At 43.9% G+C, this 12339-nt stretch overlaps 1 protein-coding gene across 1 annotated transcript in view; it reads right to left on the reverse strand.

Moving 5' to 3' along the window:
* Window positions 1–336: 336 nt before the first annotated feature.
* The window catches only part of CNKSR3 (CNKSR family member 3), a 69591-nt gene continuing 57588 nt past the window's right edge, over window positions 337–12339 (reverse strand). Inside the window, exons 8-13 of the mRNA XM_066615783.1 lie at window positions 12245–12313; window positions 10576–10722; window positions 8002–8126; window positions 6572–6780; window positions 5309–5398; window positions 337–2518 (exon numbers count right to left, since the gene is read on the reverse strand). Coding sequence (XP_066471880.1) covers window positions 2205–2518; window positions 5309–5398; window positions 6572–6780; window positions 8002–8126; window positions 10576–10722; window positions 12245–12313 — 954 coding nt within the window. The 3' untranslated portion in view covers window positions 337–2204. The remainder of the gene's footprint in view (window positions 2519–5308; window positions 5399–6571; window positions 6781–8001; window positions 8127–10575; window positions 10723–12244; window positions 12314–12339) is intronic.

Below are 12339 nucleotides of genomic sequence, written 5' to 3' on the forward strand. Positions count from 1 at the left end.
ATACATTCAGTCAAAATATACACGAGAGTATTATTTATACATTACAAATGGGGTGGGGAGGAGCTGATGATTAATGATGTTAGCTTATCCAAGGGAAGATTTGAACCAGTGACTGCCTGACTCACTGGTTTACTTCTTAGTCACCCTTTCTCATGTCAAATACATCCATGACATTTCGCATGAAACCTTCCTGCTTAACGAACAAGAAATGAAAGGCCTAGGTAAAAGGACTCTCTTCTTCTTGAGCAGAGAGGTTATTGCCTGAACTTGCAGAGAAATTATTAGGTTAATTAATGGGTACTTCAAAGCAAGATTTTTACTCTCTGTTGTCTAATTTATTTAAGAGAGAGGTTGTTCTGAGTTACGATCATATCTTCTTCTATCATTATTCTAGCAAGGGAGAAATTTAGTTTGTCTTAGAACTCTGTAGCATATACGTTACATTCTCCATTACATTTGCCAAGATTGTCAACCAAAATTTCAGTTACGTTGCACCCTCCATTCTTTAAAATGAAGCCCATCAGTTTAGACACTATGAGAAAATATAATGAAACAACCAATTGACTACAAAAATTAATATTAATAACAGAGTGGAACCAATAGCTGGTTGGGTTTGAAAGAAAGATAACTTATGTCTTTGTTTGCCCTTGTCTGAGATGACAGGATCAAATTGGGTTATAACCATATACGTCCTTTAATGGTAAAAATTAGTGCAAATTCACCGAACTTAAGAAGGTTGTGCCAGTTTCCTACATAGTTAATTTAATACCTGTCTTTCCAAGCTGAAAAACAAAACAAAGGAGGATAATCATACCTCAAAACAGACACTTTCATACATCCCAAGCTCATTATAAAAGGCAAAGTACAGCTTGCTGATGAGGTCAAACTGATAATGTTAGATAGCAATGTAAATTTCTTTCGTCAGTGCAGGTGATGCATGAGAGCCCACCAATTATTTTGAGACCGCCTAAATGACAGGTTGAGCTGTTAATTTAATGGAGGTGGGGGGAGTAATATTTCTGTATTGGACAATTAGTGCAGTGAACAGGAATGCAAAAACAGCATAAAGTTACAAATAAAGAAGAGATACAGTGCTATATAAACACTTTTAAATTATTTTAAAGAGAATGTGCTTTGTGAATGTCTAACAAAAAACTTTTGTACATTGTTTTTAAAACAACCATTTCTTAGCACTTTTTGCAAGTTCCTCCCTCCACAGACCAACTCCCCCAACTCCTAGCACGATGCTACTAAATTAATGAGGGCAAACAGGTTTTTCAAAAAAAAAAAATGCCTTCAAAGATCAAGACGGTCTTACAAAAGTGTAATTCCTCACCAGGCAGTCTGTAAAGCACACATCATATCAAACCAATTCAGTTTTGAACTACTGTGAACGCTCCAGAAACCTGCAAGACTTGGTTTTCAGAAGAATCAATTTGGTTAACAGCTATTCAGTCTCAGAAAATAGATTCATCATTACCGTCGTTGCTAGAGATGCATTTTCTTGGCATGCTGTAGCAATCCATGTCTTAATGGGACGAGCACTGCAGCAATTCAGGGAAGAGTAGTTGACCTGTACTTTTAATAACTGGGGTATCAACCAAGATAAGCTCACATTTGTGTCTAATCAGAACCAAAAGGAAAAAAAAACCTGCCTTTTATTCCTTACAGAATTCAGTTGTCTGCAGCCATCTGCAGTATCACTGCACTGTTAAAGGAGGGAATAAAGCCACGTCCCCCTTTTCTTGGTCAGGTTTAATTTTGCTGATGTTATGTCGACGGCACATCCAATAGGTCACATGGCATCAGAACATTGAAACAAATGAAGTGGCACCAGGCCTCACTGCAGTGCAGAGGCAACTACTGCATGGGTCATGCGAATTTCAGGTCAGCAGTGACCTCTGAAATCGCTCCAGCCTGATCAGTTTTCTCCAGAAGACTGAATTCCCCTCCACCTTCAGGTAGGCAGAAATAGCTACATCTTGTTATCTCTCCTCCATTACCCAAGGCCCTTCCTCCAACTCCGGTGAACTTGAGACAGCGCCGCTGGGAAAAATAAAGCAGGCTTCTCCAGGGAAAGAATAAAATAAAATAAATGCATAACCACTAAATCACTCTGTAGGTAGTGCAGAGCAATTTATCTGAGGAGAGGAAAAGGCACTTGGTTAAAAATCCTGAAAAAAATCACAATCCAGTCAGTCAAGTCAGTGAGTCAACAACTTCAGTCGCGTGATCCAGCTGACTAGCAGAGAAGGCTCTGTGGTGGAGGAGGAGGAGGAGGGTTTTGTGGAAGGGGTGACAGCAGGAGGCTTTTTGGCTCCCTCCTCTTGGAAAGGGATTGTTGCACTGTTGTGAAGATCCACATTAACAAAGCATCGGCTTCCCCGGATGTAGTCCGTGCCCCTCACCAGTTGCCTTTCCACCACAGGCCTGGAAAACGGATGCTGCAATGAAGAACTTTCTTCAATGATGGGTGGGATCCTCTCGTTGCTGAAGTACCGGCAGAGAACATTTTCGCCTGTAACAAAAAGTAGCACTGTTATAAATACCCTCAGAACAGAGTGCAGAACAGAGGCTGTAGTAGGACATACATCAGAAAAGTCACTATGACACTTCCTGTGTGAATTTGGCACATCTGCTTTCCTATGGTCTGTGGGGTGGAACACACACACACACCTCAAAGATTTCCTTTACCTTGGTCTAATGCTACTATAACTTACACCCTCATCTTACTTTTACTCTCCACTTTAGCTATTGCTGTGCAAGCTGCTCATTTGCACTCTGCCTAAGGGCCAAATTATACGTTAGAGCAGGGGTGTCCAAACATTTTAGCAGGAGAGCCACATTATCTCTCTGACACTGTGTTGGGCACGGGGGAGGGGGGGAATTAATTTACATTTAAAATTTGAATAAATTTACATAAATGGATTTATTAGAGATGGAACTTATATGACTGAATGAAGGTCTTGAAGTAGCTCAAGGCCTTGCACAAAGCAAGGCCAGCCTTTCCTTTGCTGCCACTGCTGCACCACAGTCATGAAACAGCAAGTAGTGGAGGGAGCCCTCATCCCACAGCTCAGGTGAGAGGTCAAACAGTCATCCTCATTCTGAGAGCAGTTGCATTGAGCCAGCATATGCTCCAGCAAGTCTCTGGAGGGCCAGATGCTCATTGGAGACTGGGGGCTCCCCGAGGGCCTGATTGGGAACCCCCGAGGGCTGTAAGTGGCCCCCAGGCCAGGGTTTGGGCACCCCTGCGTTAGAGGCAAGTGTATGTATTAAAATCCGAAAGGTGGATCCTTTTAAGTTTAAACAGCTTTGGGAGAGGGTAATTTTGCAGTGACAAGTGGTAGGGCTAGAAGAGATACTCAATTCTTCACCCACTGCAACACACAGAGCAGTTTTCCACTGTTTGTGCAGATAAGCACATCTGAGACATCATAATGAGGGGAAAGTGCAGGGGGAGAGACGGCAGTAAGAAGAAATAGCTGGTAATAATTCCTCTGCTCCGACCACTTCTCCGTCCAAAATTGCCCCTTCCAAAAATTGTTTGTCCAACCATTGGACTGGACTTTTTAAGAGACCCATTCAACTGTGGGCAGCGGTTCTCAATCTTTTTCAGTGTGGTGACCCACTTTGGTCACATTGCCTGGGATGTGTCCCAGAATGCCTTGCGATGCCACAGCCAGTACTATGGCCTGCAACTTACCAGGCCCATTTCGTCGGCTGCGGTGGCCTGGTAGCACCCCAGAACGTCTTTCAGTGCCACAGGGGTTGCCACAGACGGCGCTAGCCACAACCCACCAAAAAACAGCTCACGGCAAACAGTTCGTGAACCACTGGCATAGACTGTCCTTCACTAGTTTCCACACTTCAAAATGCTTGCGACAATCATTTGCTAGTGTAAATTTATTCTGGAGCTAGACACTTAGGGCCCAATCCAATTCCACTTTCCTGCACTGGTGCAGCTGCAATGCAGGTCCGAGGTAAAGGAACAAATGTTCCCATACATTGAGGAGGCCTCTGTGACTGCCTTCCCCCCCCCCCCACAGGATGCAGTGCACACCCATTAGTACAACTGCACTGGAAGATTGGATAGGATTGGGCCCTTAATAAATAAAATTGACTAAAAATTCAAACCTTTTCCCCACCCTCCCTTCCCCCCATATATGCTGCATTCCTGTTCCATGTAGATGCCACTCTCCACCACCAGTGCAGAGCACACTACTATGGCTGCTGCTCCATAGCCGAGCAAGATTAGCTTAGCATAGCACAAATAGATAAGAAGCTCTGTCCAGGGAGAACACAAGCCTGGCTTGTTTAATTGCTGCTTCACAATGTCGATACAATTCACCTCCATTTCAGTGCTTGATCAAATAAAACAGTGAAAAAAGGCTGCCATGATTCCTAGAGGCCACTTACTTGTCTGCAAAGCTGTCCATTGGGTTCTACCCAAGAGTGGCTTAGAACCACAGCTATGGTTTGCAGGGTTCTGGAAGCCAATCACAAGCTGCATCCAGCATTCCCTTTGATAATAATGTTGGGTGCTGAATTGCATGTGATTAAGGGTAGGCTGTAACATTCGAGTTTTTATGATGCAGTGGCATCTAGGCCAAAACTGCATCATGCACAAGATTATATTTCAAGCACCCACAATTTTCCATTCATGGTTGGCAACCTTCAGTCTTGAAAGACTATGGTATAAGCCTACAGCACCCAGTATTCCCAGGCGGTCTCCCATCCAAGTACTAACCAGACCTGACCCTGCTTAGCTTCCAAGATCAGACAAAATCGGGCATCTGCAGGGTAACAGTTGAAGCAAACCATTCATTAGGACAAAGCAGTTCTCATGGCCTTAAAAAGATGAATTGTCCCTTATATACTGAGGGACAGTTTGCTTGTCAAGCTCTCCATACACCTCAGGGGCCCAACAAGCAGATGTTAACACCAAAGTCAGGGACGCAAGAACATCATACCCAAGGGCAGCCATTCAGAATAGCTGTAACAGGTCATCCTAATAATCTTTGCCAAGGTATCTACTACTAGTCAATACATTCCAGGTGTGTTATCACAGCCCATGCATTTACACAACTAAGGGGTCCCAAAGCTGTGCTCCATAGCTTATTTCAACAATAAGAATCTCCATCTCCACTTGACGGGTATTCACACATGACAAACACCAGGGGTTGCTTGGAAACCTGCAAGGACAACTGCAGAGGCAGAAGCCTTGCTGCATGGCCATGACACACTAGGAACCAGAATTCAAGGTCTCTGCTTGAGAGTAGTTCTGCTCATATAGAAGTTTCCTTACCTTTTCTCCCTGCTGCTCGGGGTTTAGAGAAAGGCTCTACAGCTCCCAGCCAGTTTCCATCTGCCGGCATAGACAATGGGCGAGGCTTGCCTGAAGACAACAACAGAAAAAGTTTCAAGCGCACAGTTCTACTCAGGAAGGTTCATACTGAGATCATTAATGATAATGGAGCATCACAACAGCAATATTGAAAGAACAGTTAATGCAAGTAAGAAAGAGGTTAACTTTAATGCAAATTAAAATAGAAAAAGAAAATTTCAGGACACTGGCATTCCTGGAGGGCGGGGGGCAAAGCAGTCAGTTTCTTCAGGCATGGGATGCCCACGTAAAGCGGCCCCCTTCTCTGCTTTCGAGCCATTTGGTAAGGCAATAGCAATGCAGAGGAGACATCTCCACTTTGCTTTCGTAGCCGCAACTGGCTCAGAAGCCGAGGGGGAGGAGCCACTTTACATGGGCGTCCCAACACCTGAATTAACTTCCTGCTTTGCCCCCTCTCCAGGAATGCCAGTGTTTCAGGATGCACAACTCATAAGCACTAAACAAGCAACAGGAGGCTCAGTACAAACTGCCTTGCTCCCCTGCATTCTTTCCTCCCCTGCATTCTTTTCCTACTGTTCCCGGTCGAATGTCCTTGTGTGCTCATAGGCAGACCCTTCCTGGTTTTGCACGAGCAGCTGAAATTCTGAGGTATACTGCCTCATATACAGAAGCTCCATTAGCTAGCACAGTTAACCAATAATGCTATGTGAAAACCCCACCACCACCACCACCCTTCGTGAACTTGTCTAATACAGTACTTTTAAAGGCCAACTAAGCTATTAGGCAACTCCACCGCTTGTGGTTATGAATGTCGTTCTAATTATATGTTGTGTGAAGCAGTGCTTCCTTTGATCAGTCTTGGACCTATGGCCCCTAAGCTTCGCTGAATAATTCCAAGATACAGTATGCAAGGGACAGTAAGCCTCCACTTAAATTCCACCAAACATTACAACTTTTGCACACACAAGTCTTCTGTTTAAAACAAACAAACCACCACCTTCTATTTTTAGTGCTTCTCAGCAGGGATTCCGTCATACCCAGACTCTGACATCTAGACTTCAGCTAGGGTTTTAAGAATGTAAGTCATCGTGACTGATGACTCAATTAGTTTTCACTTGGCAAATAAGATTTCAGTGGAAAAAAAGCTGTGTTTCCCAAAGTCTGCCAAATTCATACATTTGCTCTGAAGATGAGTGACAAAGAAATGGGTGGGGATTTACTCACCATAAGACGGTGTTTTGTCCCGCATCTTTGCTGGCAGAATATTTGTTTCCATGGAATAACCAGGCAGCGGGTCAGAATCTATAAGCGTAGACCTTCGCCTTCTGCATTCCTGATCCAGGAAAGAATTGGGAGACTCTGCGCCTTTGGAGCCAGGTAAGGGCTGCTTGGGTTTATTGCCTGCCCCATAGACAAAGCTCCCTTTCTCATTCCTGAAAGGACATTTGGCAGGCTTAGCAACGTACATGGAAAATACTGTAAAGCTGTTCTCATGAACACGAAGTCCTTCCTACAGAAGTAAGAGCACTTTTCAGCTGCCACAGAGATTTTGCAAAAACAGGAAAGGGTGTCTGTAGGGGCTGTATATATGCACCAACTGTGCATAAATGCAGAAAAAGAACATGTGGTATACTGGTTACAGGATCCAGCTTTCTGAGAACTTGAGCTCTTGTTTTTGCTCTAATGATTACAAGGAACAACAAGTTTGAAGAAACATGGGCAATGTTGCCTGGTACACAGTCTTGGATGCCAGAGACAAGATGTCCCCGAACAAGATGGCTGTGATCAGCTGCGAGACTCCAGTGCTCTGCAATGTACCTGGCTCCTCTCCATAATTGCCAGCAATTCATTAAGTCATGCAAAAGAGTAGTACCATTTCCAAATAATTATAATGGCACAACACAGGCTGATTCAAGCAGATGAAGTTCAGTGGATAAACACTTGATGCAATGGGCCATTAAAGGGCCAGAATGACATCTCAACACTCTTTTCTTAAATGGTACAGAAGCAAGCTGAACAGAGCTGAATATTCCTGCCTATGTTCCCTCTGTAAAGCCAGGCCATTTAGATGTCACAGCTAAAACTACTGCATGAAGAGCAGCAGCATAACATAGTCTCTAGGATCACGGCACCAGGCTTATAAACAGTATAGGTGTTTGAATCTATAGATCACCATCAAAGCATGCCACTTGGTTTCTGACAAACAAACGTTCTGAAATTCATAGCCATTTTTGCCAAAGACAAAAAAAGTTCCAGTACACTGACTAGACTTGATCTCACTATACCAACAGGCGAGGATTCTCGTTTACCATTTAAGAGTAGGGCTTTTCCATCACAAAGCAAATTATAAAACCAGCAAGATCAGAAGGAGGGGATATATAGCAAAATGAATTTATGTGTTTCTCATTATGCCACACCTTGTACGTTCAAGATACACAGAGCACTTCAAGTTAATGATTTTCTAGGGGCATGCCGGTGTTTGTAGCATACAGAAGTCTACCCCACATAGGACTGTTTTCCCCAGCAAGCAAAAATATTGTTGTATGAATCCGTGCAAATCTGTACTTTCCTCAAGCAAATCAGCTCAGAGATGTGTGGAATAAATGCCAAAAAAGAAGGGGGGGGGGTTGTGTTAACATGTGCTAATGACATACCGTGGAGCATATGGAATAGTTGGTGGTGGAGGTATGAAAAGGTCAAGAATGGCTGGCTTCTCTTTCTTCAGGGAAGTCTCCATGGTGCTTTCAGGTGATTGGGCTGAAGTTGCTGGTGGGTTGGCCTGCAATCAGACAAAATAGATGATTGCTCAACTAGCTGAAAACGTACTTTGTACAGCCTGCCTTTACCATCTTCCATAAATGTTCTTCATTTCCATCTCTTGCCCAACAATCTGGATAGAAAAATTATTGTTTTCTATTTTATGATCATGTGCAGTACAATCTTATGCATGTCTACACAGAAGGAAGTCTCACTCAGTTCACTGGGGCTTACTCTCATGTGACTGGTGGCTGAATCTCAGCCAGCGAGCTAGAGCTTCAATTTCTAAGGATAGCTTCTCGACTATTCAGGCCTCTCTACCTTCAGTCATGATCTCATACACACACAGTGCAGCTAGAGCAACTTCCCGATAATGTGGTCCCACACCACTGGATGCATGCATGTGTGAATATTCGAACCGTATGGGCAAGTCTGATCTCGTAGGTTTCTTCTCCACACATGGGATTATGCTGGTGGAAATGAGAACACATGGGATCATGCCTGTGGATAAGCCAGTAGGCATGCATGTATACATAGAAGGGGGTCTCTTCATCCTCCTGCATCATGTCTTTGACTTATGGCCCAATCCTATGTGGCTGCTGTGCTAAGAGCACAGGTCCACCAGTGCAATGTCTGCTGAATTCAATGGTGGAGAGGCTAGTCAAGAAGAGTAAGACTTACCTGAGTGTCCCAGGTGCCGAATAGCCCCCTATGGGACTCCTCAGAGCTACAACAGCTCTTTTGCTGGCACAGTGCTGTGGAGCTGCTGTGAGAGTTTCCTACTTGGAAAGAGGGTTTGGGATCTGGTAGCCACCAACTCTACCTCATTCTACCCCACTCTGCCAGCAGGGCTGTTCTGGTGGGTTGGTAGTGGCAAGTGGCTTTCTGGCTATTACACTGGAACTTGTGCAGCAGCCGGTCACGAAGGGACTTCCACGATGGAAGGGCCATCTTTGTGCTGGCATACCTTGCAGTTCACCAGTATTTCCTGGGCATAGGACTGGGCAATTAGAATCATACCAAAACAATCAGATATTGTGTATCTCATTGGTCACTGGAAGCTAACAGCGTGACATTTTAAGAAATGACTTCCCTGGATAGTTACATAAGCAATTAGGCAGATGACGTTCTTGCCACACCCCTTGGAGCCATGTTTTTGTTCCAAAGTCACTTTTAGCAAACATATAAGCACTCCTAATGATTCATCTAACACCACAGAGAGAAACAACTGTCTTTTTGCCAAGCAGCATCTAAAGTATATGCCAAATATACAAAAAAAAGGGTCAGGACAGACACACCTATACCCATAATAAGTAGTATTATGCTATAAGTGACTTCCTGAAAGTATCAAACTACTGGACGCCCCTCCCTTGCCATGCTTTGCTCTGCCCGAAATCCCCACCTGAAAGTTGTTCACCCTCATTTCTTTCCACACCCTGTATCTATCCTGTGGATTTTACATCCCCAGTTCTGCTGATGCTGGCAGTTGGCAACTGCAAAGACACCACCATAAAACAAAGCAAAAGTCACAATTCAGCTAAGCTACAAAGAACACCCTGGATAACACTGCTCTATTTAGCAAATATAATCTCTCATCATTAGTTTTCCAACCCAGCGAGTATTTGCTGTTTACTTCCAGAATTCATCAGGCTAGAAGATTATCAGCAATTCAGCCCCAAATGGCCTCAAGGTAGCTGGCCCATACCAGTGACAGGGATTAAAGAGGGGGAAAAATCATTCCCCATCCCCTCATTCTCTGTGTATAGGAAAAGAATTGTTTTATGGAAGATGAGATTTCACACATTCACTCAACTGCTGCCTTTCGTAGGCTGCACAAGACATTGCTGCAAAACAATTCCATAAATTGTTGAGGCAGAAATTATGAGACCACATTACCTTTGCTTTTGTCAAAGCAATTAAGCTCAAATTTCAATGATATATTCACATTACACCTCAGCTCCAGCATAAGCACGAATTCCCTACGGCAGTGGTTCCCAAACTTCGTACTGTCATGGCCCGCCTCATCCTCTATGTTGGGTCATAGCACAATGCTTGCTGTCGTGCCACAAAGCATTACTGGGAGCCACGAGAATCCACTTCCAGATCCCATTGGATCACACCGTGACCTACGCTATTGGACTCTGCGGGACCAGATCACCTTGTGGAACCTGGAAATCTGTGACCTGGAAATCGCAGAAGCAACCTAGAAGTCACTTTCAGTCCCTTCACAAGGCATTCTGGAGCCCGCAACGGCCAGTGGAGTAGGTCACGGGCCCAGCCTACCTGGAAGCGGCCTCTGGTGGCTCCCAGTAATGTTTTGCGTCATGACAGCAAGTATTAGGCTTAGCAAAGATAAAAAATATATATTTAATGCATTACATATCCTTAGCCTAGGAAAGGATACTCATCCAGAAAATTAGTTAAAGTACGATTAGTGTAAGGCAACAAAGTTCCATATGAAGTTCCATTACCTGCACCAGTGGCGGTTTCCACCTTAGATTTTTAAGTGGGGCAGGAGTAAAATTAAAAGAGCCTGTATGACGTTTCTTCACTAGTAGAGTAACTCCAGAAGGATTCTCACGCAGTTTCTTCACAAGGTTCTTCAGCTGCCACCCCACCTTAAAAATAAACAGAAAAAAAGGGAGCTTGAACCACATCAGAGACAGTAGATTAGATTCTCTCCCATAATCAAACTACTATGAAAATAACCTTCCACTGCCAACACATCAGAGCCAAGGCTCAGCACAAAGCAGGAAATGATCATCATTAACATTCTGCATTATACCACCTTATCCCTAATCACTAAAAGTCCAACAGATCAAGAAGCTGACCAGCTTCTAGAAGTCTGAGCATCCACTTTTGGTCAGCTTCTTGATCTGTTGGACTTTTAGTGATTAGGGATAAGGTGGTATAATGCAGAATGTTAACTCCTGCTTTGTCCAATATCTAGTGGCTTTGTGCTACTCTCAAGTCAGATGGACTCCACCCCCTCCCCAGAAGAAAAAAAACGGATGCAATAGGTCAATGGAACATTGCTACTGTTTTGATTGCTAGTGGTATGTTGTTTTTAATAAATGCCATAAGCTGCCTTAAGAGGTGGGATATAATATGTTTATTAAAAATATTTGTGAGATGGTTGCGGAAGGGAGGAAGTTTAGGCTCGGAAAAACAGAGCAGGTAAGTTAGTGGCTGCTCCTTCTCATGCCAACATAAAACCCCTGCACTCAATTTGGGAGTGGAGGTGATCCCCATTCCCCAAATCATCAGCATCTAATGCTCAGCAGTATAAGTCTCTGGCTCAAAAAGAGTGCATAGCCTGCCCAACCAGTCCACTACCACCATCCATGAAATGCCTCCTAGGTTTCTGTGCTCAGGGAGGCATCAGGAACTGGGTGCCAGAGCTGCATGATCATTCAACCCCATAATTTCTCTGTTCTAGCAGTCTGGCAGAGGTAAGGCTACTGCTGGGGATCTTAGCAAACAGCTTCTGTTGAGGTGGCACATGGCAGAGTGGATACAAACAGAAGGAAAAAAGTCCTTTCTAGCAACACTCTGGCCTTTTCCATCAACCATAAATTTGTGGAAATCTGCAATGCTTTAGAAATGCAGCACAATCCTAGACACGTTTCTTCAGAAGCCCCACCGAGTTCAATATGACTCCTTCCCAGAAAAGTGTGTATAGGACTTCAGCTCCAGTAAAATGCTCACTTTGCTAGGACTATAACACTCCAATCACATTGGTGTGACATGCTGGCGGACTGCAGGGGTTGCCATTTCTGCAGCACCTCTGATGGTCTGCAGCCCACTGTCAATGGAAGCAGCAGCCAGCAGGCCTTGTTCCTGAGTAGCAGGGCTCATGAGCCTTTAAAAACAGGGCTTAGGATTCTGATGAGAATAAGTTATTCACACCTGTATTTTCCTTATCTAAAATATTTTATGGCCAGTACATTCTAGCCATTGTCAAAACACGATTGCCTTTTAGTGATTAAGAGGTTATAAATCTGCTAATACAGATATTAAGAATTTAGATCAATGAGCTGAACTCTGCTGAATCAAGATATTTTTGACAAACTACTTGCACTGTGAAATTTGAGAGATTGAAAATCGAGAAAAGGGTTACAGGCACTGCCCATGACTTACCACTGTCTGACGATTCACCTGAATCACTTCATCGCCAGCATGAATTTTCTGAGACCGATCAGCAGGAGACTACAGGGGACAAGAAAGAAACACGA

The sequence above is a fragment of the Tiliqua scincoides genome, chromosome 1 (assembly GCF_035046505.1).
Source record: "Tiliqua scincoides isolate rTilSci1 chromosome 1, rTilSci1.hap2, whole genome shotgun sequence".
Lineage (NCBI taxonomy): Eukaryota > Metazoa > Chordata > Lepidosauria > Squamata > Scincidae > Tiliqua > Tiliqua scincoides.